Source organism: Dryobates pubescens, chromosome 34, assembly GCF_014839835.1.
Source record: "Dryobates pubescens isolate bDryPub1 chromosome 34, bDryPub1.pri, whole genome shotgun sequence".
In the NCBI taxonomy this organism is placed as follows: Eukaryota; Metazoa; Chordata; class Aves; order Piciformes; family Picidae; genus Dryobates; species Dryobates pubescens.
In genome coordinates, this window is record NC_071645.1 from 2,901,261 (window position 1) to 2,925,360 (window position 24,100).

General features: G+C 49.2%; 1 protein-coding gene across 4 annotated transcripts in view; it reads left to right on the forward strand.

The window, feature by feature from the left end:
• Positions 1-24,100, forward strand: part of GRIK4 (glutamate ionotropic receptor kainate type subunit 4) — a 241,290-nt gene that overhangs the window by 69,318 nt on the left and 147,872 nt on the right. For all 4 annotated transcript variants that reach the window (XR_008462996.1, XM_054176047.1, XM_054176046.1 and 1 more), the window contains exon 2: positions 10,097-10,228. Coding sequence is in view for 3 of the 4 variants with exons in the window: in XM_054176047.1 (XP_054032022.1) it covers positions 10,147-10,228 (82 nt within the window). In the remaining variant the exon portion in view is untranslated. The remainder of the gene's footprint in view (positions 1-10,096; positions 10,229-24,100) is intronic.

Below are 24,100 nucleotides of genomic sequence, written 5' to 3' on the forward strand. Positions count from 1 at the left end.
GGTTGATTTGGTGGAGGCTTCTGTGTTTCCCTTTCCCTTCTTGAATCTGCTTGGGACTTTAAGTGAAATAAATAGATTAATCTTCATTCTGCAGCCTAGAGATCAGGTTGATGCATTGAAGAGCTTTTTTTCCTCCCCCTCCCCTCTTCCCCTTAGACTTCTGATATGTTCACAGATCCGATTCATATTTCAGAACTTCCTTCATGTGTAAAGAGCCTCGGTGCCAGCAGTAATTCTTCACTAGCAGCAAACAGGGGTTAGTGCTGCTTGGATTTCTTCTCTTCTGAGGGAGCTGAAAAATTTTCCATCAAAGTGGTTTGGGTGTTTTTTTCTTTTTTTGATGAAAGTCAGATTTGGTGGGAAAATATCACTCCCTGGCAGGGGAGAACACCCAAACCACGAAGATCTCCTTCGGAAGACCAAGTTGGTATTTTGCAAGGCTCTGTGCCTTCAAGAGGGCTCAATCGCTGCGAGCCAAAGGGCTGAAAGCAGGCTTCCAAGAGTGTATAGACTCATCAAAAAGGAGCTGTGGAAAAAAATGTGGCAGAACTGGGAAAAATCTTTGGGTTTAAGGAGAGGAAAATGGTTTTTTGAGCAGCTCTGGGGTTTTTTTTTTCTGCTATAAACTGTGTGTAAGGAGGGCTCATGGAAAGGGTTTCTTGAAGCGGTTCACTCTGAACGCGGTCCTTGGCTCATTCTAAAGCTGCTGTCCTTCCAGTGTGTCCTGTCCTCCAGCAGGGAGGAATGGTCATAATATCATGGAATGGTTTGGGTTGGAAGGGACCTCGCAGATCATCCAGTTCCAGCCCCCCTGTCATGGCCAGGGACAACCTTCCACCAGCCCAGGTTGCTCATTGCCTCATCCAAGCTGCTCTTGAACACCTCCAAGGGAAGGGGACACCCACAACTTCTCTGGGCAACCTGTTCTAGTGTCTTCCCATCCTCACTGCAAAGAATTTCTTCCTAATATTCAGATACATGACCCAAGAGAAAGCAGTATGTGGGCTGAGCTTGTGTCCTGCCAACTGCATTTTGTCTTGGGGCCATGTGTACCCCCAGTGAATGAAACATCTCTACCTTTGCTGAAGGCCAGGAGTGTTGCTGAGGGATATTTTACTGCCAGAGAGCTGATGTCCAGAGTTTCATAGTGTGTTTTGTCCCTGGTTCACAAGTTTTGTGCTGGGTTTCTTCTCTGCTGGAACAAAACAGAAATGTCAAAACTCCCTTTTAACCTATTCCTTAATGTAAAAAAAACCCAATTGTTGGTTCAAAAGCTTTTTCTTCTTTCCTTTTGATGAAGCCAAGGCTCTGGCTGGGTTTATTTATTCAGAGTCCCTCAGGCCTCTTTGCAAGAGGAGAGTTGTTGAGCAATTGAGATTCTGCTCACCTAGGAGTTCCCCTTGCCACCTCAGCTGGAGGGAGCAGTTTGTGTTTCCTTCCAGAAATGCCTGCTTGTACTTGGCTGCGTGCTGTCTGCAGCGCAAACTCGCTGCTCCCTCCTGCACGAGAAGTGGCTTAAAGGCAGTGATGACCTGCAGAGTGGGTCAGAGTGTTCTGCAAAATGAATGTGGTGCAATGTTGGCTACGAGAGCCCTGGCCTCTTCCTACAGGAGGAATGGCTGCTGCAAGGCTGTGCACAGAGTACCAGAACTTGGGAGGTAAACAAAAGCTTTCCTTGCAGCTTTTCAAAGGATTTAGAGTCAAGCCTGTCCAGAAACTTTATCCAAGGATAACAGCCCTCAGAATTATCATTATCACTGGCTGAGGGAGCTGGGGTTGCTTAGCCTGGAGAAGAGGGTGCTCAGAGGAGACCACCTTGCTCTCTACAACTACCTGAAGGGAGGTTGTAGCCAGGTGTGGGTTGGTCCCCTCCCAGGCAAGCAGCACTAGAACAAGAGGACACAGTCTCAAGCTGTGCCAGGGGAGGTTTAGACTGGATGTTAGGAAGAAATTCTTTATAGAGAGAGTGACTGGCCATTGGAATGTGCTGCCCAGGGAGGTGGTGGATTCACCATCACTGGAGGTGTTTAGGAGGAAACTGGATGGGGTGCTTGGTGCCATGGTTTAGTTGATTAGATGGTGCTGGGTGATAGGTTGGACTCAATGATCTTGAAGGTCTCTTCCAACCTGGTCTGGTCTATTCTATTCTATTCTATTCTATTCTATTCTATTCTATTCTATTCTATTCTATTCACTGTGCTTTAAATGGTTAAAAGATTGAGATGATATCACAACATACAGATCAGAGGAGGAGACCTGGCATGGACAACTCTGGCCCCTGTTGAATGGCAGCTTGCAGCCCTCAGCTGGAAGAAAATCTGCCTCTCTCCTTCCACCTACAGACACTCTCCTTCCCCCAGGCTTTTCCCTTTAAGATAACAGCTTCAAGCTAATTAAGAGTGTCTGAAGTGGGTAGAGCAGACATTACTGTGTGAGACCACAGTGCTTTTAACAGCTATTGTTTGTTAATAAAAATAAGTTGTGGGCACCAGGGAGGGAGAAAATCCCACATGATCTTCGGTTTCTCTTTTTATTGCTTCTTCCCAGTGAGAAGTGAATTGCTTTTGGCAGATGATATTGGGAGGGTCATGCTGGGCTGGTTTGCAAGGGTACTGGTCCTGTAATCTGCTTGCATGTGTGCCCCCCATCTCCTTGGCTCAGCCACTCTGGGCATGGTGTAAATCATTGCTTGTAAGCTTTGGTGCTGGGCTGTGAACTGGAGGATGCTGAGGCACAGGCAGAGCTGGCATTCTGCTGCTGGGAGTGGTCACTCCTGGCAGAGGGATGGGGCAGCTTCTTTTTTTGTCACACTGTGAAGCTGGCCAGAGCTCATCCATCACAGCTGCCAGCCACAGCAGCGTGGCACAGGTGGCTGGGGGCAGGGTTACACTAAACAGCTCTGGTGAATGGTCCTGGCACCTTCCTCTGTCAGCAAGTTTTGCTCATGGTTCTGTGCACATCCATCCTGTGATACTCTTTGGTGGCTGTTTCCTCAGCAGCCACAGGCCTTTCTTTGTTGCTGTGGTGCTTGAAGGTGTTGCTGTGCCTTCCAGTCCTCTGTGAGGCAGGACAGAAAAGTCGCAGAATTCTTCTGGCTGGAAAAGCCCTCTGAGAACATCAACCCAACCCCACCATAGCCACTAAACCACGCTCCCAGGTGCCATGGCCACACATTTCTTGAACACCTCCAGGGATGGGGACTCCACCACCTCCCTGGGCAGCCTGTGCCAATCCCTTGCAGCAAAGACATTTTTCCTAATATCCAAACTAACCCTTCCCTGGCACAGTTTCAGGCTATTTCCTTTCATCCTATCACCTTATACTAGAGAGAAGAGACCAATCCCCATCTCACTCCAGCCTCAGCTTAAACCTGTCCCTGGAGTAAAATAAGCTGCCCCAACAAATGAGTTTTAATGTTATCAAGTCAGTGTCTGTAATGGGACTTTCGTAAGCATGACTCCGAGGGGGGCAGGTGGGGTTTTCATACTGGTAATTCACTGTGCCAATAATGCTTAGGAGGGCTGATGGACCCTGGGAGGTCTGACAGGTCTGTGACATGCCTGCAGAGTGGATAATTGAATGGAGATGTCCTGTGACTCAGCCTGAAGCTGTAACTGCTGAGGTCTCCCTGTAGCCACAGGTCTGTGCTTGATAATGCTGGGGGAAATTTAACTTTGAGATAGCTGAGTCTGTGCACAGCTTGTATGAGGTACTGGGATGGGTCTGTATTGCTTCTATCTCTAGGCAATGACAGGAAACGTTGATCAGACCTTGCTAATGCTGGGGAGGATCGAGAAGGGTGAGATGAGAGAGAGAGAGAGGACTCAGGATTGTGGAGAGAGAAAGTTAAAGGAAATCATCCACAGGAATGAGAAATGTCAGGAATATATTTGTCCTTCTGCTTCACTGCCTCCAGAATTCCTTTCCTCTTGAAGTTTGCTGCTTTTTCTGGAAGTCATGAAGTGGGGAGGGGAAAAAAAAATGAAAAAGAAAAAGAAGGAGATAACACAGCTAGGAGGGTGAAAAACCCCCACCTAGAATCCATTTTATGGCTCAGGTGAGCAAGTGTTTATCACTAATATCACCTTCCCTTGAACACCCCCTGCTCGGGTGCTAACTGAACGACCCTCACGGAGCTGTGCTGTGACGGAGAGCCAGAGGTCCTTTTACGCTCCTGGCACCTGGGGAAGAGAGATACCACCAGCCTGTCTCTCACCTCAGATGAGTTCATCCCTGGCAGCGTGAGTGTTGGGAGGACAAAGCGAGAAGAGGCAAGGCAGGGTGGCTGAAGAGCGAAGCAGGCTCTTTAATGCTGATGGAAACTGAAAGAGGAGACATAGTTTTTATAGGAACATAGAAATTGCTAGACTGGAACAGAGCTCTGCTTCATATTCTTAAGCATCCTTTTTTAGTACTTAGCTGCTTCCAGAAACAGTGTAAGGCAGCTTTGCCCCAAGGGCTGATTCTCCTACCCCTCCAACACAGGGTGTTCGCCGGTGCCTTGCAGCAGGAAGGGTTTACACACCATCTAAAAATCTTATTTTCTCTCTCCTGCTTTTTAAACTGTGACAATTTTAGCTTTTCATTCTCTTTATAGATGTCTGCAGCCTTCTCTGAGCCTTACTGAGGGTTTGACTGCAACAGTGTACCTAGTGGTAATGATTTACCCATGCTAATTACGCATTTTGCAGAGGAAAACATATTGTTCGTGGCTTTAAACGGAGAGATTTTTCAGTTTAATTGAACTTACATCTTTGTATCCCTGGGGCAGGCTTGCAATTTAAATCCTCCCCTCCCCCTGAGACTCGCAGGCACTTTCTCAAGCCCAGCAACAGTCACTTGTTGAAATGTTTTTCCAGGTTCCTTCCCTCTTGTCAGCTCCATTTAAACGTGAGCCCCTCTGCAGGATGAAGCCTTGCAAAAGGAAATCGCCTCCTTTGCTTGCCGAAGGAACGAGCGAGGCTCTGTTAAGTTGTTTGTTGATATTTCCTGACAGTTTTGCAGAATTCCTTGCTGCTCTGCAGCTGTTAAATTTGTTGTCTCAGCTGTGAGGATTACTCCAGCTTTGCTTGAGCTGCATTTTCTCACCATTCATCAAGCTTCTGGTGATGCACAGAAAGATCCATCAACACCAAAGCCACCTCCGAACTTAGCGCCCGGGTGAAAAAATCTGCCTGCAGAAGATTGAAGTTGCTGTCAGGTTTTTAAAGGGTGGTTGTGGTTTCTCAGTGAGCTTGCAGATGATGGCACAGGGGCTTTGCAGGGGAAGTAAATGGAGATTGCACGAGGATAGAACACACGTTGGGGTTTGTGAAAGCCTGCTCCTGGCGCTGCCTTCCAGGACAGTGGAGCGAAGCGGCAGTGCAGCTGGAGATGCTGTGCCCTGCCTTGGTGGGATGCAGCCCATTTCCAGGGCTCCCTGACTTGCTGGGACCAGCTGTGGCTGGGCAGGTGGCAAACAGATTTTGCAGGGTGCTGGTGGCTTTGGAAGTGCAAACAGAAACAGCAGTGCACCTGGATTTCTTCAGTGCCCTTGGCTGGCTGAGAGGAGGGAACGAGAGGGAGAGAAGAACGGTGGCTACTGTACAGGGGGATCTTCACCACTGGTGTGCCAACTTCAGGAGAGTTTTTTTTCTGTGATTTAGCATTTTGGCTTTTGCTGTATTTTTTTTTTCTTCTTCTTCCCCTTGCATAAATCTCAGGATATCAGGAAGCTGTGGTGATAGCAAGGAAAGAAGAGTACCATCTCACATGGTCATTAAAAATGTATAAGTAGCTTCAGCAGCAAGCTGCTTCCTCCAAGAAACAAACCGTCCATAATTCTGCTTGGTATTTAGAGACTTTTATCTCCAGAGAGAATTCAGAACTATTCAGTACAGTATTGATTTATTTTATTCTCTTAAATTTTCAGGGCTAACAACAAGAAAGGGGCTTAATAGAAAAAGAATTAGATACTCGTGCTGTGCTCGTGACCCACCAGCTACCAGCAACTCACGTTCCACCCTGAAGGGCCTGTGAAACTCCTTCCAACCAGCCTCCTGCTTTTGGGGGCTAGCAGAGTCAGACTGCTTTATAAATGCCTGTCAGCCAGACTTGCTTGCTATCAGCACACTGCCAGGACAATAAAGAGAGAAACCATTAATGCAAGGGCTGTAAATGTGCAGGCTGACACGTTCTTGGTGGAAACTTCACTGAAGGAAGTTGGTTTGATTTACGTCCAGCAAACGGCGTGAGGCTGAGGCTGGGATAAGTCATCTTCACATGCGCAAGAATTAGTGTAGCAAGTTGCTAAATATCCTTCTTAAGTGTTTTCTTGGCTTCTAAGGCTTTCAGCTTTGTGTTGCATCAAAGAGGAGTGTTATCTTCTTCCCTTCTCTGTGTGGAATTTTGGGCTGCACTGGAGCTGATACCCTGGTTGTACCTATGATTCACTGCTGCACCTGGGCAGAAAGCCTGGTTTATGGCTTCTCATGGGGAGATGAGAGAGAGAACCAGGTGCACCTTGCAGCTGTAAGGATGCAAAAGCTGTTGGGAGGATGGCTAGCTCAGCAAGACAGAAATTACTCTGCAATGAAGGGGTTTGAACTGTGTTTAGCACCTTTTTGTGCCTGAATTTAGAGAGTAGGAGGCAGGAGGAACTTGGGGAGTGGGGAGGTGAAGAGAGCTGTGGGCATTGAAACACCTCTTTGTTCCTTTGAGACCAGAAACCTTGATGTTAGCTTAGGAAGAAAAAAATCCTCTCTCTCCCTTCCCTTTCATGCTGCATCTTGCACCCCCGTGTCTGTTCCCACTTCTCTGTGGCACAGGTGTGATGGCAGAGAAATGTCCTTGCGTCGCACTCCCTGGGTGTTCCTCAAGCACCTCCGCCAAGCAGATGGTCTATGGGTATGGGTCGTAGGAGTCTGCAGCTCTCCTGTGTGGCAAAGCCCAAGGTGCATTTCTGTTGCTGACAGCTGTTCCTTGGGTTGATGCTGGGAAAATCAGAGTGGTGGGAAGCTGTTGTGAGCAGTGGGGAATGCGCTAGGTGAACACAGCATCCCTCTGTGCTCCATGTCCTAGGTAATTACAGCCCTGCCGCTCACATAGCAGAGCACAGCAGGTTCCCTCTAGTTATTATTTAGCTTTGCTATTAACTCTAAGCTGGTGATGCAAAGGCAGCTGCTTCTCTGGGAATCTTGCAATTCACCTCTTCACCAAACCAGGCTGCAAGCTGGGAGGTGGCCTTGAGGTCTGTCCCTCAGAGCTGAAAGTCACAGGACGCTTGCCCACACCTTGGCTGTTTGTAGTTTGCCTCCAATGGCTACCCTCATGCAGTTTGTCTTAGGAGAGTCTACAATGAGGACCACCCATTTTGTCAGTGATGTGGGATGTTCACAGGGATGGGAACCTTTCAAGTGGCAGGCAGGCATTTCCCCCCATAACTTTGGCTGGAAACTGCTGGCTATTTATCTGCCCTTCCTCACCCTGGTCCAGCGGTGCTGCTGGGATGCTGCACTGTGATGCTGGGGTGTTGCACTGAAAGCGTGCCTGGGGTAGCAGTGCAAGAAGTGGGACCTAAAGGAGGAAAACATTCTTGAGGAGTGGCTTTGGAGAGCTGATGCTGAGCACAGTGCAGGTCTCAAGCTCCTCTTGAGGTGCCCCCAGCTCCACCCATGCCTTCACGGGGAAGGTCTTGGGGGATGTCTGCCTGTCTGCCGCTTCAGTGCTGGCAGTTGCACAGCCTGGGCTGTAGCAGCGGTGTGAGTAAATCTGGCATCATCCTACTGTTTTATCAATAACTTGCAAAGTTTTGAAATAAGTGCTTCAAAGTGCTCAAATGATATGTTGCTCCACGATCTGTCTGCCTCTGCTGCCGCCACCACTTCTGAGTAACCAATTTCCCATGAGTTTAACCTTTGAAGGCTTTTCTTCCCTAGGCATTACTCTGTAACCCTCACTGAAATAAAGAGGAAAAAAAGAGAGAAAGAGAGAGAGAGAAAAGAAAATTACCACTGCTCTTCTCAGAAGTGGCTAATGATTTCTGGGTGGTTTCTTCCTCAGCTTGTTCTCAAAAATGTGTAGAGCAAACAATTTCTGACATCAGGATGCTCTTCACATGTCCAACAGATATCTGAGCATGGGCTCCTTTGTTTTCCCAGACTCAGAGAATTTGGACTCAGAAGGCAGAGATGCTAGTGAGAGCTTCCCAAGGGAGATGTGATTCGAAAAGAGAACAAGCCACAGGTTGTGAAGGTGTGCAGGGAGTCCCTGCCCCTGTATTGCCTCCATTTCTATGGCCACATCTCACTGTTTTCATCTGCCTCCCTTCCCTGCCTGTAAAAAGGGGACAGCCCCTCCAGGGAGTGCTGAGCTGATCTGCCTCCCTTCCCTGCCTGTAAAAAGGGGATAGCCCCTCCAGGGAGTACTGAGCTGAGGTGGCAGAAGCTTCAATGTAATCTTAAAACAGCTGAAATGAAATACTGCAAGTGAAAAGCTGCATCTTTCTCAAACAAAACTCCTGGTGACATCAAAGGCAGATTAAAGACTTCGCCTGTGTCAGGACTTCAATATTTGGCCCAAGAATTAGACAAATGGAATGGCATGAAAATGTTGGCCAGAAAATGAGAGAAGGGAGAGATAAGGTAGCAGATGAAACGCTCAAAGTCAGCATTTAAGGATATTGCTGCTTGTGGAGATAATTTTACCAACTTGAGGGACAACCATTTCTCTTAAAAAGGAAAAGTCTACTGTCTACAGAGCTATTTAGAATGGTATTGGTTACACATTTGTTTAACTGTGCTGCAGGAGTCTGCTCTGGAACAACCTCTGCCAATATCTGTGCTAATGATGGGTTTGTGGATTTCCCACTTAGTGCTTTTCATTTTAACAGTGTTTGTATCGTGAAAGTTAGACCTTGGTAGGGAAGGGAAAAATGGTTCTGCTCTGGGTCTTGTCCTGAGATTTCCTGCACATGCCAGGGAGGGAAGGAATCGGTGCCTGTCTGTGGTGCTGGAGCAGCACAAAGAACTGGTTTCTAATTTGGTAGCCAAAGCGACTCTCTGTCTCCAGCCTCATGTTCCTCAAGCTGTGTTTTGGTGTGGAAAAATATAAACCCTATCCTAAAGACCAGAAGTCAGGATTGCAGTTTCAGTTGCAAGCTGCTTTGAGTATAAAAGAACAAAAGGGGAAAAAAGAGAGAGAGAGAAAGAGAGGGAGGGAGAGAGAGAGAGAGAGAAAGAGAGGGAGGGAGAGAGAGAGAGAGAGAAAGAGAGGGAGGGAGAGAGAGAGAGAGAGAAAGAGAGGGAGGGAGAGAGAGAGAGAGAGAGAAAGAGAGGGAAAGAGAGAGAGGGAGAGGAAGAGAGGGAAAGAGGGAGAGGAAGAGAGGGAAAGAGGGAGAGGAAGAGAGGGAAAGAGGGAGAGGAAGAGAGGGAAAGAGGGAGAGGAAGAGAGGGAAAGAGGGAGAGGAAGAGAGGGAAAGAGGGAGAGGAAGAGAGGGAAAGAGGGAGAGGAAGAGAGGGAAAGAGGGAGAGGAAGAGAGGGAAAGAGGGAGAGGAAGAGAGGGAGGGGGAGAGGAAGAGAGGGAGGGGGAGAGGGAGAGAGGGAGGGGGAGAGGGAGAGAGGGAGGGGGAGAGGGAGAGAAGGAGGGGGAGAGGGAGAGAGGGAGGGGGAGAGGGAGAGGGAGAGAGGGAGGGAGGGAGAGAAAGGGAGGGAGGGAGGGAGAGAAAGGGAGGGAGAGAGAGAAAGGGAGGGAGGGAGGGAGAGAAAGGGAGGGAGAGAGAGAAAGGGAGGGAGGGAGAGAAAGAAAAGAACAAAATGAGGGGGAAAAGAAACAAAAGCAAGAAAAGAAAAATAGAGATATTGATTTCCACTTGTTTTTGTGGAAATGCTAAAAATGCCAAGATGAAATATTAGGAATTTTTCCCCCTTGTGTTCCTTTTCCATTATTTTTTTTTGTGAGAAGCTCTTTGCCCAGTTTGACTCCGATTCCTGAATAATTCATAGTCTGTAAATAGCTTCCTCCTCCTTTGGTAAATAGACTCCTTGTCCCAAGTGCTTGGCAAGCTCCAAGCAGTATCATCCTGCTGAGTCGCTGGTGCCCTTTGTTCTCTCTCTGCAGAGTTATGTCATGCCCAGACCACCAAAGGACTCCATGAGGATTTATAGAAGATGCCCCGTGTCTTGGCGCCTCTGGTGCTCCTTCTGCTGTGGCTGATGAAGGTGGCTGCCAGCCCCCATTCCCTGAGGATTGGTGAGTACACAGCTTGCTCTGCCGGGCACCTAACCATCCTTCTGCTCATCCTTGGGCTGCTCTGGACAGGTGCTTGGACAAGGGAAGCCAAACCTTGCCTTGGTGACTTGCTGGGTGCATTCCCAGAGTGTTCCCTCTTCACTCAGGTGGGGCTGAGGCACCTGCTGAGCGCCAGTGTCACACCTGGATGTTGCCAAGGTGCAAGTGGGATGATGGAGGGTCCAGAGGAGGCCAGCAAGATGATCAGAGGGCTGGAGCACCTCTCCTGTGGGGACAGGCTGAGAGAGCTGAGGCTGTTCAGCCTGGAGAAGAGAAGGCTTTAGAGCAGGAGACTTTAGAGCAGCCTTCCAGTACTTGAAGGGGGCTACAGGAAGGCTGGGGCTACAGGAAGCCTGGCTTGTAGTGACAAGATGACAGGGAATTGGTTAAAGCTTGAGGAGGGTGGATTTAGACTGGAGATTAGGAAGAAATTCTTTAGAGTGAGGGTGGTGAGCCACTGGAACAAGTTGCCCAGCCATGCCATGGATGTTCCCTCCCTGGTGGGATTAAAGACCAGGCTGGATGAGGTCTCAAGCAACCCGGGCTATGGGCAGGCATCCTTGCCCGTGGCAAGGGGATGGTCACTGGATGATCTTTAAGGCCCCTTCCAACCCAAAGCTTTCTATGGTTCTGTGAAATGTTCTCTCCTCCATCTTGTGAGTGAAATGCAGTTTATGCTGCATGTACCCATCTGCATTGATTTTTCTGGTGGTGATGTTACCTGATGGCAATCCCTTTCTGTATAAATTTGAAGTGGAAGCCACTCCTCGAAGAGACACTGAGAAATGACAACTTGCTCCCTGCTATGCTCTGCCTTGCCTTGATGCTTTCCTAAGCCCCACACAAAGGAAATCATTCTTTGTCACAAAAGTATTTGTCCTCACCCTGATGAGTAAGGAGTGTTTGAGCCCAAAGTGAACCTTGTTAAGCAGTGCCTCAAGAACATTAATAATCCAAACTGCTCCATTTGTAGGAGAGCCCTGTGCATTTGGGCTCCTTTGGGCTTTATTAAAAGGAGTTCAGGATGAAGCACTGTCATATCCTCTACCTGCTCCTGTGGATTAGGAAAAAGAAATGCACCCAGAAACCTGGTAATGAAACTTGCTTTGTAGTGTTGACACTTTGCTCTGTGGGTTAGGGGTGGAAGCTGCTTTACCTGACTCTTCTCTCTGGCTTTATTAACTCTTTGTTGCAGATAAGAGGCTCATCTATTCCCATCCCCATTTGCAACTTCCCCAGGTGACACTTGAAGTAAAATTACTTCTCCCCTCTGCTAGTGGAGCATGGAACAGCTCAGAAATATAGCAAGGGAGAGTCTGTGCTGGCAGGAGTCAGGGAAGGGTGGCTGGGTGGTTTATATCCCCAGTGCCTGTGATTCATGTGGAGCACTCATGCTGCATAGTCCCAGCTCTGCAGACAGCATTTCATGTTGCTCAGCAGATCCTCCACTTGAGCCAGCAGACAGGGATGGACCTATATATTACCAGGATGCTGTAGTTGAAAGGTCCTTCCCTGTGCCTTGTGCCCCAGCCCTTCCCTTCTGCGGGGGAAGTACTGTGGGTGCTTGGGAGTGTGAGTGCAGGGGAGCTCCCCTGGCAGTGCACTGGGCTGCAAACCAGCCTGGGAAGTGGTGTGTCTGCCCACCTCCACAGCACACCCCAGAGTGAAATCAGGAGGTGTTTGAGAGACGTGGGACTGTGCTTTTATGTTCCTAACTTAGGACTGGAAATGAAAACCTGTGCTGAGGGCAACTACCAGGCAGGACGAGCTGCTGCCTTCCAGGTCTCAAGCTTAGCGCATGCTCAGGGCTCCCTAAATGGAATTGGTGGAGGCTGCTGTGAGGTCATGGCAGTGCCGACCCCCGAGGGCAGGCAAAAAAGGAGCTGAGGTGTTTGTGTGTTCAGGGGACACATGAGTAACTGTGGTGGTGGAAAATCTGTCTCCTTCCATCTGTCCAAACACTGCTTTTGTCTTCTGTGCCTGGTGCCTGCTACCTGGAGAAGGAGATCTTGTCACACTGCTGGGGCTTGGAGACATCTGTACCAGGAACTGCTCTGACACAGGCATGCTTTGCATGTCTTGGTTCCACTGCAGTGTCTTGGCAGTTATATGTGTTGGTCCCACTGCATGTCTTGGCAGTTATATGTGAGCCTCTCCTTAGCTTCTTGGACCAGCAGGGGCCCCAGGCTGCAGTGCTGCTGGTTAGGCTGCTGTGCAATTACCTAGCAGTCCCAGAGACTGCTCCACCTCTGCTTTTCAGCTCTCTTGCACTAAGGTCAAGCTAGTTTGGACCCACCTCTCTAGCTGTAAAATCCTCCTGCACTTAGGAATTCTTTGCTTTTGAGTTTCCTTTGCAAAAATAGGGGAGCTGCTCCAGACACAGTGGCTCTTAAAACTTACCCCAACACTGCCTAATCTAGGATGGAAATGCTGGATTTCCTTTGCCTGCACAGGGCAAGGCAGTGCAAAGCTGTCTGTTGAATCCTCCCAGAACAGAAGGATGTGTGTTAGGATGTTTGTAGTAGTATAGCTAAGGAGAGGCTCACATGGCAGCTGTTCACCACCATGCCTGTCTGCTAAGCACAGAGGGGTGCAGTTGTGTACCTGTAAGAGACAGTGGGACCAAGACATGCAAAGCATGCCTGTGTCAGAGCAGTTCCTGGTACAGATGTCTCCAAGCCCCAGCAGTGTGAAAGATCTCCTTCTCCAGGTAGCAGGCACCAGGCACAGAAGACAAAAGCAGTATTTGGACAGATGGAAGGAGACAGTAGCAGTAGCAAAGGCAGTGCAGAAGTCAGGATTGCAAGGAAGAGGTTGTCAAGGGAATAGGAAGGAACTTTGCTGATCCTTCTGGAAGGCACTGGAGGTTGTGGCTTCTGTGACACATAGGAATAAATGTAAGAGGGGCCAGAGACCCTGCAGTCTCCACTCAGTTCCTGCCTCCTGAGAATGGGACAACAGCATCCTCCAGGTTGTCCAGGGAGGTGGTGGAAGCCTCATCCCTGGAGGTTTTGAAGGCCAGGCTGGATGTGGCTGTGAGCAACCTGCTGTAGTGTGAGGTGTCCCTGCCCCTGGCAGGGGGGGTTGGAACTGGCTGAGCCTTGAGGTCCCTTCCAACCCTAACAATTCTATGATTCTATGATCCTCATCTTGGACCCTGCTGGTTTACACAGCCTGAAGCAAGAATTCCCTGAGGGAGGGGGAGCTCAGGTAGGTCTGTTGGTACATCTCTGTGTCTGAAGCAGAAGAGCAGAGGTTTGGGGCTTTGGGGTTTTTTTTTGTTTCTCCAAGACACACTTTTATTTTTAACAATAAATCCAGGGGAAAAAAAGTTAATAAAAATAAAGTACACAATAAAAAGAGAGGGGAAGAAAAAGATATTACTAGCAGCACTGAAATCATCCCCAAATGCATGTGTTTGGCAAGGCAGGGAGGCATGCTATCTAGCAACATAAATCAAGGCACTATACAGAAAAAGAAAACAGGCCAGCATGAGCATTTAAATATTCAAAGGAAGTGCAAGCTAACATTTGAAATCATTCTGAAAGCCATCTGGCCATGGACCACTGAAATGCTCAGTGGTGAGGTTAGTGATGTGAGGGGAACACAGGCACTGCCACCATGTTCCTCACCAAGTTGCTAGAAGAGGTGATTGCCTGCTCTGCTTGGCTTCCAGGGCTGGAGGGGAGGAATCATGGTGCTGAGTCAGGGGTACTTGGCTTGGCTTTTGAACTGAGCACTGAGCTTCCCTACTGCTGCTTTCTTGGGGTTTCAGGTAGCCAGGTGGGGGTTGGTCTCTTCTCCCAGGCAAGCAGCACCAGATCAAGAGGACACAGTCTCAAGCTGTGCCAGGGGAAGTTTAGGCTGGAGGTGAGGAGAAAGTTCTTCCCAGAAAGAATTGTTGGCCAGTGGAATGTGCTGCCCAGGGAGGTGGTGGAGTCCCCATCCCTAGAGCTGTTCAAAAATGGATTGGATGTGGCACTTGGAGCCATGGTTTAGTTAGTCAGGAGGTGTTGGGCGATAGGTTGGACTTGCTGATCTCTGAGGTCTTTTCCAACTTTATTGATTCTATGATTCTATGATCTTGGCCCTGGTATTTCTCAGTGGAGCTTCTATGCAGCAGATTGCTTAACCTTGGAAGGACATTTTGCTATGCTGGATGGGACCAGCAAGGAGTGTGGCATTGCAGTGAGCTATAGAGGCATCACCTATGCAAAAAAAGTGAGCAGGATACAGGCTACAGGGTGACCTCCCTGTGCCTTTGGCATGCACAGGAACAATCTGTGGGCTGTTGGTTGCTCTGTTTCTCTCCTTGATATCCAGGGAAAAGAATTGGCAGAAGCTCTTTTTTCCCCCCAGTCTTTTTATCATAGAATCAATAAGGTTAGAAAAGACCTCAAAGATCATCAAGTCCAACCTGTCACCCAACACCTCCTGACTAACTAAACCATGGCTTCAAGTGCCACATTCCATCCCTTTTTGAACACCTCCAGGGACAGTGATTCCACCACCTCCCTGGGCAGCACATTCCAGTGGCCAGCCTTTATTTTTCCCTCGGCCTTTTTTTCCCCCTATGGGTAGATGCTTTCCAGGTGTATGCTGAGGTCCTAATTCCCAAGCCAGAGCTTTGCCTACAAGACTAGCTGCCCATTTCCTGGAGACCTGCCCTGGGATGTGGCTCACCAGCACACCCAACCCTTGGAGCTGGGAAGTGCTGCTGGGTGCCCGAGCTTCAGTTCTGTCTCCTGCTCACTTCATGCCTCATTGGGCTCATTTCAGACCTTGTAGGTAGGGTTTGGCCTATATTGATTTCATTTTATAAGGCTTTCACATTTCATTCAGGGCTTTCCTACACTCTGGGAGTCCACAGAGAGCTGTGCAGGAAGAGGAGGAGGAGAGGTCCCCACGTCTTTGTTGATGCATGCCTTAGTTAATTTGCCTGGCTGAAACAATATTAACATTTCCCCCAATATTGTAAAGTTCAGTTTAAGTTCATTAAGGGGAAGCAGATTCACAGTTGTTTGTCATTTGCTGCTGAAGAGTGGTGAGAGGCAGAGAAAAATACAGTTTTCATTTGCCCTTTTAATTTTGTGTTCATTACTCTTCTAGGAGAGTGATATTTCATTTGTGTTTTCCTAGTTCCCTGCATAAATCACCTGTAGAGATGCCAGCTCCCTTCAGCAGGGCCTTGTCCAGGCTTGCCCTTGGATTCTTTGCAGCCATCCCCCAGGCACTGCTGTGTTACTGCTCTAGGAAGAGCAGCCCACAGTGCCCTATCTCCTAGGCAGTCCTTGAGTGGCCTTGTGGCTGAACAGAATAGAATAGAATAGAATAGAATTAACCAGGTTGGAAGAGACCTTTGAGATCATTGAGTCCAACCTATCACCAACTAAACCATGGCACCAAGCACCCCACCCAGACTCCTCCTAAACACCTCCAGTGATGGTGACTCTACCACCTCCCTGGGCAGCACATTCCAATGGGCAATCTCTCTTTCTGGGAAGAATTTCTTCCTAGCATCCAGCCTAAACCTCCCCTGGTGCAGCTTGAGACTGTGTCCTCTTGTTCTGGTGCTGGTTGCCTGGGAGAAGAGACCAGCCCCCATCTGGCTACAACCTCCCTTCAGGGAGTTGTAGAGAGCAACAAGGTCTCCCCTGAGCCCCCTCTTCTCCAGGCTAAAAGGCAACTGAAGCTGTTCAGAGGGGCTGCATGCTGCTGGCAACTGCTGTTGTCTCATACCTAATCCTGGGAGATCCCCACTGGACTCCAGAAGGCAATTTTCCTCCATAAGAACAGTTAGAGACTGGAATCATCTCCCAGTGGAAGAAGTGGATTGCCATGCACTGCACAGTGTTAAGACTCAGCTTGCCAGGGTGCTGGGCCAGCTCATTTCAGGTCCACTCTCACCTAGAAAGGTTGGACCAGATGATCCCGAGGCTCCCTTCCAGCCTGGCATTCTGTGATGCTTTCACCCATTCCTCTCCAAGATGACCAGCTCAAAAGTGGTTTTCTTGAGTGCTTCTGATGCCATAGGCTAGGGCAGAGCCTTCAGGCTCCCTGCACATGTGCCAGGGTTGGTATCTGAGGAGAATGTGGCTGCTGGGGGGTCACTGTGTGCAGGCTGCTTCCACTGGCTCTGCCACAGGGGTTTTCCTGGGGATGTACTGGGCAGCTTTGCTGCCTGCAGAAGCAGGAGGCTCATTAGCACCATGGAAGTGCCAGTGAAAACTGCAGGAGCAAAGCAAGTGCTTCCCAACGAGGAGCCCTGGGAGAGAGCAAGTGGGAGCCAGGCTGAGCTGAGAGTACTTGAGTGGTACTTGAGGAATGTGGAGTCCTGCATCCCTGCCTCATTTTGCTGTGATTTGAAACAGTGAGGGGCCTATTTGGCATACTGACTTAGGACTGGATACCAAAGAGGGAGGGATTGATTGCTTCCTCCACTGTAGAGGTTTCTACATGAATTGTATGTGAGCAAGGTTGGATGCACTCAGCTTAAAACTGACTGAGCCATGTGCTCCAGGGAGCCTTCATGGAAGAAGGAGGGGCTTGGTGCCTAGCAGTGTGTCACAGATTCACAGATGGCATAGGGCTGGAAAGGACCCTCAAAGATCACCTTGTCCAACCCCCCTGCAGGCAGCAAGGACATCTCCAACTAGCTCAGGCTGCCCAGGGCCACATCAAGGCTGATCTTGGATGTCTTCAGGGATGGAGCCTCAACCACATCCCTGGGCAACCTGTCCCAGTGTTTCACCACCCTCACTGTGCAGAACTTCCTCCTTGATGTCCAACCTAAATCTGCCCTGCTCCAGTTTCAAACCCTTCCCCCTCATCCTATCACCACAAACCCTTCTAAACAGTCCCTCCCCAGCCTTCCTGTAGGTCCCCTTCAGATACTGCAGTGTAGCTCTAAGGTCTGTCCTGCCCTGCCATCAGTGGCTCAGTGGGAGAAATGCATCCATGGCATGTGCCAGGCACCCCAGTGCCCCTCTTCAGAAGGCAGTGTCCCTTGCCTTGCTGAGCAGATCAGTGTGGGATGGCTGTGAGCCTCTCCAGGCTGTGTTTTACCACAGAAAACATAATGAGCTCATGGCCCACAGCTAAGGAATCCTGCTCTATGATAATATGAATAATAAATAATAAGCAGATTTCTATCTTAGATCAATGCTGCAGGGTACGGAGGGAGCAGAGGTGTGGATTCAGCCAGGCAAACCATCTCTTTATGTGTTTTGCACCTCTGTGGCAGAGTTATTTTTACTGATCTGTTCCTGTTCATTAATGTCTGAGAGGCAGGCTACGTTTTTGCATCCCAAAAGGCCCCAGGCTTTGTTCTGATTCATTATATATCCACATCCCCATTGTATAGGTACAGATCTCTGTGTGCAGAGCATCTGGATGGGAGAGTCAGCTGGTGCTCGTGGAAAAGAGCCATGCTGATCAAGTAGCTAATCAGCACAGACCTCTGTTGTCTGCTTTTAGTTGCTTCATGGAAATTCTTTGCTCACCACCACAGGTGAAGAATAGAATAGAATAGAATAGAATTAACCAGGTTGGAAGAGACCTTTGAGATCATTGAGTCCAACCTATCACCCAACACCATCTAATCAACTAAACCATGGCACCAAGCACCCTATCAAATCTCCTCCTAAACACCTCCAGTGATGGTGACTCCACCATCTCCCTGGGCAGCACATTGCAGTGGGCAATCACTCTCTCTATGAAGAATTTTTTCCTAACATCAGCCTAAACCTCCCCTGGTGCAGCTTGAGACTGTGTCCTCTTGTTCTGGTGCTGCTTGCCTGGGAGAAGAGACCAACCCCGACCTGGCTCTAACCTCCCTTCAGGTAGTTGTAGAGAGCAATAAGGTCTGCCCTGAGCATCCTCTTCTCCAGGCTAAGTTTAGTTTAGTTTTGTTGCTTCATGGAAATGCTTTGCTCACCAGCACAGGTGAAGAAGCTGCAGTGTGGGCATCTGCTGCCCACTGCTGTACTGCTTTGGAGCTCTGGAAGGTGACTTGATGCTAATTCAGCAGGAAGAGGAAAGTTTCCTTTGAGGAGTGGAGCCAGGCAGAGAGGAGCTGGTCAGTGGAAAGGTCAAACGCATCTCTCCTACAGGCACAGTCCCAGGGGGGCCTGGAGATGTGCACACACAGGGGTTTGCTTCAGATGGTCTGATGTCTTTCCGCTTTTGTTCCTGGACATTAACAATTCTCCCTGAGCCAGGCATCAGGATCTGAGAGCCACATAACCTGCTTTATATCTAAACACTGTTACTGCCCCTGGGCAACACTTTGTGTATTTAGCTGCTGAGCCATGTTTAATACAGATCTTTTTGCTTCATGGATTGAAAGCTACTCCCAGCTCTCTGTCATTTCTTGCTTTATTTTTTCATATATATATATATGAATGATAACAATAAAAAAAGTTAATTACATGAATGAAAGATTTAAGCCCAGGCTGGATGAGGCTCTGGCCAGCCTGATCTAGTGTGAGGTGTCCCTGCCCATGGCAGGGGGGCTGGAACTAGATGATCCTTGTGGTCCCTTCCAACCCTGACTGATTCTAAGATGCTTGGTTCCCAGCCTCAACAGCTGCCAAAATGAATCCCAACTCTGAGCCAAACTCAGCAAAGCTGGAATTCCTGCAGCAAAGCTCCAGTGTGGCAGGAGGAAGCTTTGTGCAGTAAGCTGCATTACAGGTTGCTGCTGCCCAGGCCCTCGCCCTTGGCTCTCCGTGGGGGCAGGTGAGGAAGGATGGATTTCACACTCTGTGCTGAGCTCCACTTCACTGGGGAATAAGCCTGACTGAAAAAAAACCCAAACCCTTAGCAGACCCTTGCTGGAGTGAGTGCCATTATGCTGCAAAGCCATGCTCACTTGATAGAGAGCAGCTGTCTTGGCAGCTCGGAGTACCTGAAAACTTAGTGCCAGCATCAGCAATATTTGGAGCTTCGTATTTGTTCCTCCCCGTGGACCAATTAAGTTGCATTTAAAGAGCCACCTGAATTGAGCAGGAGATTTATTTTTTTGGGGGATGGGGATGTGGACAGGAGCTGGGTGGATTTTCATGATGTGAATAAGCATGCAGGGGAAGCAAGCTCTTCATCCAGGCAGCAGCTGCTGATGTGGGAGGGCAGGGAGCAGTTACAAGGCTGAGCGCTGGGGCTGGAGCACCTGTGGCTACCTGGCTGAAGAAAGTGGCTGCTTGCTTTGAGGGAGATGCATGTCTGTGATGACTCAAATGTGATTTGAAGGTCAGAGAGGCTGGAGGAAAGCCTTGCAGACGAAAGCCCAGGTTTCTAAAGGTGAGCTTTCTGAGAAGCCAACCTGGAGGATGGCAGATGGGAGGAGGAGGACAGCCAGGCAGCGCCAGCTTGTTGCAGAGCGTTGGAGCAGAGCTGAGATCCTCACACTGTCAGTGCAAGGTGGGGTTTTGTGCTCAGAGCTTTATTCCTTGTCCTCCTGCAGTGTAACTCTTGGCAAGTTCGCTTGTCCTTGCTCTGTGGGTGGGTGGACTGCGAGCTCAGGGGCCAGCTCCTCTGGATGCAACGTGTGCAGTGCTCAGCTCAGTGAGGTGTTAAAGCCTTCTTGCTAGCATCAGGCACTGCAGGGCTGTTGGGCAACCTTCCCAGAAAAGGTGCTTTTGACCTGAAAGGGCACTTCTCTCAAGTGCCCCTCTGCAGCTAATTGCTTGTGACTCAGTTTAAGATAAATACACCCCTGTAAATCTAAAAGCCCAGGTTGTCCTGGACTGGATTCAGAAGCTCTAGCTCCTGATACCCAGATGTTTTGAACCCACAGCATTTGAAAAATTCCTAATCCCAGAAACAGAGAACTGGGCTCTCCCCAGGGCTCTGACCTCTGCTAGGGCTAGATCCTGCCCTTCCTCACAAAGTCTCACTCCTGGCTTTGTGCTCCTCCTGCTGCTCTTCTCCCTCTCTCTTCTCACCGTGATGAGATTGAAGCTACTGGCTGAGACTGCTGAAAAAACTGCTGAGCAGGAAGGGAAGGATGGAAGAACCTGAAGATTAATTTCTTTTCTGTAGGACATTGGCTGTGAAAAGCCCCAGAGCTGTAAGCAGGGGAAGGGAGAGAAAGGGACAACACCCGGGGCACAACCCATGCCTAAAAATGAGCAGTGAGCAGCAGGACAGCTGGGTGCCCCCAGCCTCCTGTTTGCTGGGAAATGCCTCAGAGAGGATGATGTCACATTAGGGTAACATTGTTCCCAGAGTCCTTGCTTAGGTGTTCTCTCTGGAGAGGAGATGAGTGTGGGAAGGAGAAGGTGAAGATATTGGCTGGAGTAGAGCTCCTGAAATGAGGAAGACCCAGGAGATGCATGGAGATGGGTGCTCAGAACCATGCCTGAGAGTAGAAACCCCAAGCAGTGGCAGAGCCCACAGGACTCTCAGGCTGGCAGAGACCTCCCTGCAGGGAGGGACGAGCAGAGCTGGTGCTCACAGGGCTGGGGGCATGAGGCAGCTCTGTGGTCCCTAGGAATGCATGAAGTGCTAAGGTCAGCAGGCAGAGAAGCAAAGCCAGCAGATGCTCCTGTGTCAGAGCATGGAGAGGGGAGCAAGAGTGGGGCTCTGCAGTGGAGGAGCAGCTCAGCCAGGCAGTTACCAGCTCTGACTTGACCTCTGCCAAATGAGGGCTGGGACTGGAAGCAGGCTGCAGGGGGGAGGGATGGTTCATTTTCCCAGAGACCCTGCTAATGAATTCCACTTGCACCTCCAGACACTGTAGGGCTTTGGAGAGCCTGAATGGAACTTTATGTGAAAATGATGGCTGAATGTCAATTCTGCTGTCAGAGTCAATTTGGGAGCCAGAAAGTGCTAAAAGAATTAAGATTATTAAATGGAAATAAGTCAACTTGGTTGAGATGAAATAGGGTTTAAATGAGTGAAATTATCTGTGGATTACCCTTGTTAGAGTACTGCTTCATTTAATAAACCAGGCTTTAATCTGCTGCTGAATTTTAATCTGAAGGATAGCCTAGGGGGGTGTGTGCATGTGATAAAGGGGGAGGGCTAGCTGTGCCATCATCCTCCAGAGGGGAGCCACAAGAGCAAAGAGGAGGCAACAGTTTGCCCATCAGTGCTTTGTGCTTCCATGGGGATCTTGTTTGCTGCTTGGCTTGATCCACGTTCAAGCTTCTTGGGTAGTTCTCTTTTGCTGGCAGAAGAGGAGGTCCCTGCTGGTTAGGTGATGACTGTTCTGGATATATTGTGTCCCTGGGGAGCATTTCTAGCTTAGGGCCATGCAGTACCTCATGCTTTCTGGGGTGAATGCAGTCAGACCTCTCACAGAATCACCTGGTTGCTAAAGACCTTAACTCAACCATAACTTACCATCTCCCTCCCCTTGAGCACTGGAAAAGAGTGCTGCAAGGAAACAAACTCCTGCTGGATTTAGGAGGAAAAGAGAGAGTGCTGGAAATCTTGAGGGCTCCAATCTCATTTGGAAGAGAGAGTCTCATAATTATTAATGGGCACTGATTATCTGCTTCTGCAGGAGCAGATCTGTGGCAGAAGAGCAGCTAGGTGCTCACAGCTGACTTCAACTGGCCACCTGACTTCATGCAGATGTCACTTGTCATCTTGCATGTGTTTCTGACCTGTCTCTCTTGAGTGATGGTCATGAGAGCAGAACTGCTCCAGATGCTTCTAAAATTGTCCTCAGACAAAAGGGCCTGATCCTGGTGCTGAGCAGTCATCTTTCAGCGCTCCTGGACTCTGCTCTTGGCTGCTGGAGCCAGCACCTGAGCCCAGGATCTTATGGCACGCTGGAAGGGGCAAATGGCTTAGAGGTGAGGGTCTGTATGAGAGGTGCACAAGGAGGGATGGGGCTTAATCTTTCTCTCAGTCCTGTAACTCTGAAGCTTCAGAATAGCTCATGTTCTGTGCTCAGAAAACTTAAGAATTTGCAGGCAGTTTGGAGAGAGAATTCAACTCCAGAGGCATTGCTGGGTTAGGAGTCTGAGAGGGGATGCAGGAGATCCAAGACCAAACTCCAGCCCCTGTAGGAGTCCATGGATAAGATCTCTGGATTATGTCCCTACCTCTTCAAAGGAATCTGTCTTCCATGATTATTCTATCATCAGTGGCTCTTACAGTTCCCAGGACAGGTATAAAACTGGCCAGCAGGCAGAGCTGAGCCATTCCCTGCCAGAGACTTCCCATCCTGTACTTTTCCACATTTTCCTGGGCCTGTCCTGCCAGTCTGGGCTCTACAAATGCTGAAGGTTCTTGCATCTGATGCTGCTAAATTGTGGTTAGGGAGGAAATGAGAGCTGGGATAGCAGGAAGAAGGTGAGGAAGGGACTCTGTTAGCCCATATCTTTTTCTTCTGCTGTTCACTATCCTGTGTTGTAGCACAGAGCAGACTCACTGGAGCTTGTCTGTATGTGCCATGTCCTCTGGAATTATTCTCCATATCATACAGGTGCAGGCCAGGAAGAATGCCTGAGATCTAGCCCGAGGCTCATCCCACATGGGCTTAAGACTTCTGTGATCTTCTTGCCAAGCCCAAGGTATAATGAAGTCTGAAAAGTCATAATGTGATGTCAGCTTGGGTTTGTCTGAGGTTCTCCACATTCATTACAGATTCCACCCCCTTCCCAGCCATGATTTGTGACTCTTCTGCTCAGCAAGAAGAATTTGTTAACCTGTGGCTGATAGACTCAGCTGCCCCATCCTGCTGCTAGAGGGGTTTGTAGTTGCCAGTATCTTACAGAGTTTGTGCTCACAGATGCACCTGTGTGCATGCCAGGGTGTTTAACAGCACATTTGATGGCCTGCACCAGCTCTGGTTCATGGGCATCTGATGCAGGGTGCCACCAATCCCACTCCTTCATTCACCCTGCAGAGTGGGTTTCAGGGTGTGTTCAGCTTCCCTGTACATCCTCCCTTTTGTCCAGCAGCAGAAGTCTGTCCTCTTGTTTGGTTTTGGCACTTCAGAACATTTTATTCCCCATCCCCTGCCCAGAACATAGCTTGGCAGCTGCAGACCTTTAGCATTTGTTATCTGTTGTGTTTCTGTCCCTTTCAGTGGCACGTGGAAATTTCTGGCACGCTCGGGGGGGCTTGGTACAGTGGGAAGAAGTCCTTTGTCATTCCAGATGTGCTCAGAAAGAGCCTGGTCTCAGGGATCACAGGAGACAAAGCAAAAGAAGAGCTCATTTGGGCAGTGGATTAGTTTCCACAAGTACTGCAAGATCTGGGGAAGTGGAGGCTCAGGGGAGACCTGATTGATGTCTTCAACTACCTGACGTGTGGTTGTAGCCAGGAGGGGGTTGATTTCTTCTCCCAGGCAACCAGCACCAGAACAAGAGGACACAGTCTCAAACTGTGCCAGGGGGAGTTTAGACTCGAGGTGAGGAGAAAGTTCTTCCCAGAGAGAGTTGTTAAGCATTGGGTTGTGCTGCCCAGGGAGGTGGTGGAGTCCCCATCCCTGGAGGTGTTCAAGAGGGGATTGAACGTGGCACTTGGTGCCATGGTTTATTCATGAGGTGTTGGGTGACAGGTTGGACTTGATGATCTTTGAGGTCTCTTCCAACCTTGGTGATACTGTGAGACTGTGTGATCCTGTGAAGTCCCCAGCATGACCAATCTTTGAGGGTTAATGCTATGGGATAGCTACCTGCTGAGTCTGGCAGAAAACAAGCAGCCTGGTTGTCCAGCTTGGCATGGCTGAGGAGCTTTATCAGGGTAGGACAGGGCTCTAAGCACTTGGGGTTTGGAGCAGAAACTTGTTTTCATTGTAATGGCTGGGTTTGAAAAGCCTCTTCCTCTCTCATGCATTTAAATCCCATGGAGCTTCTCGTTAGGAACAAATGA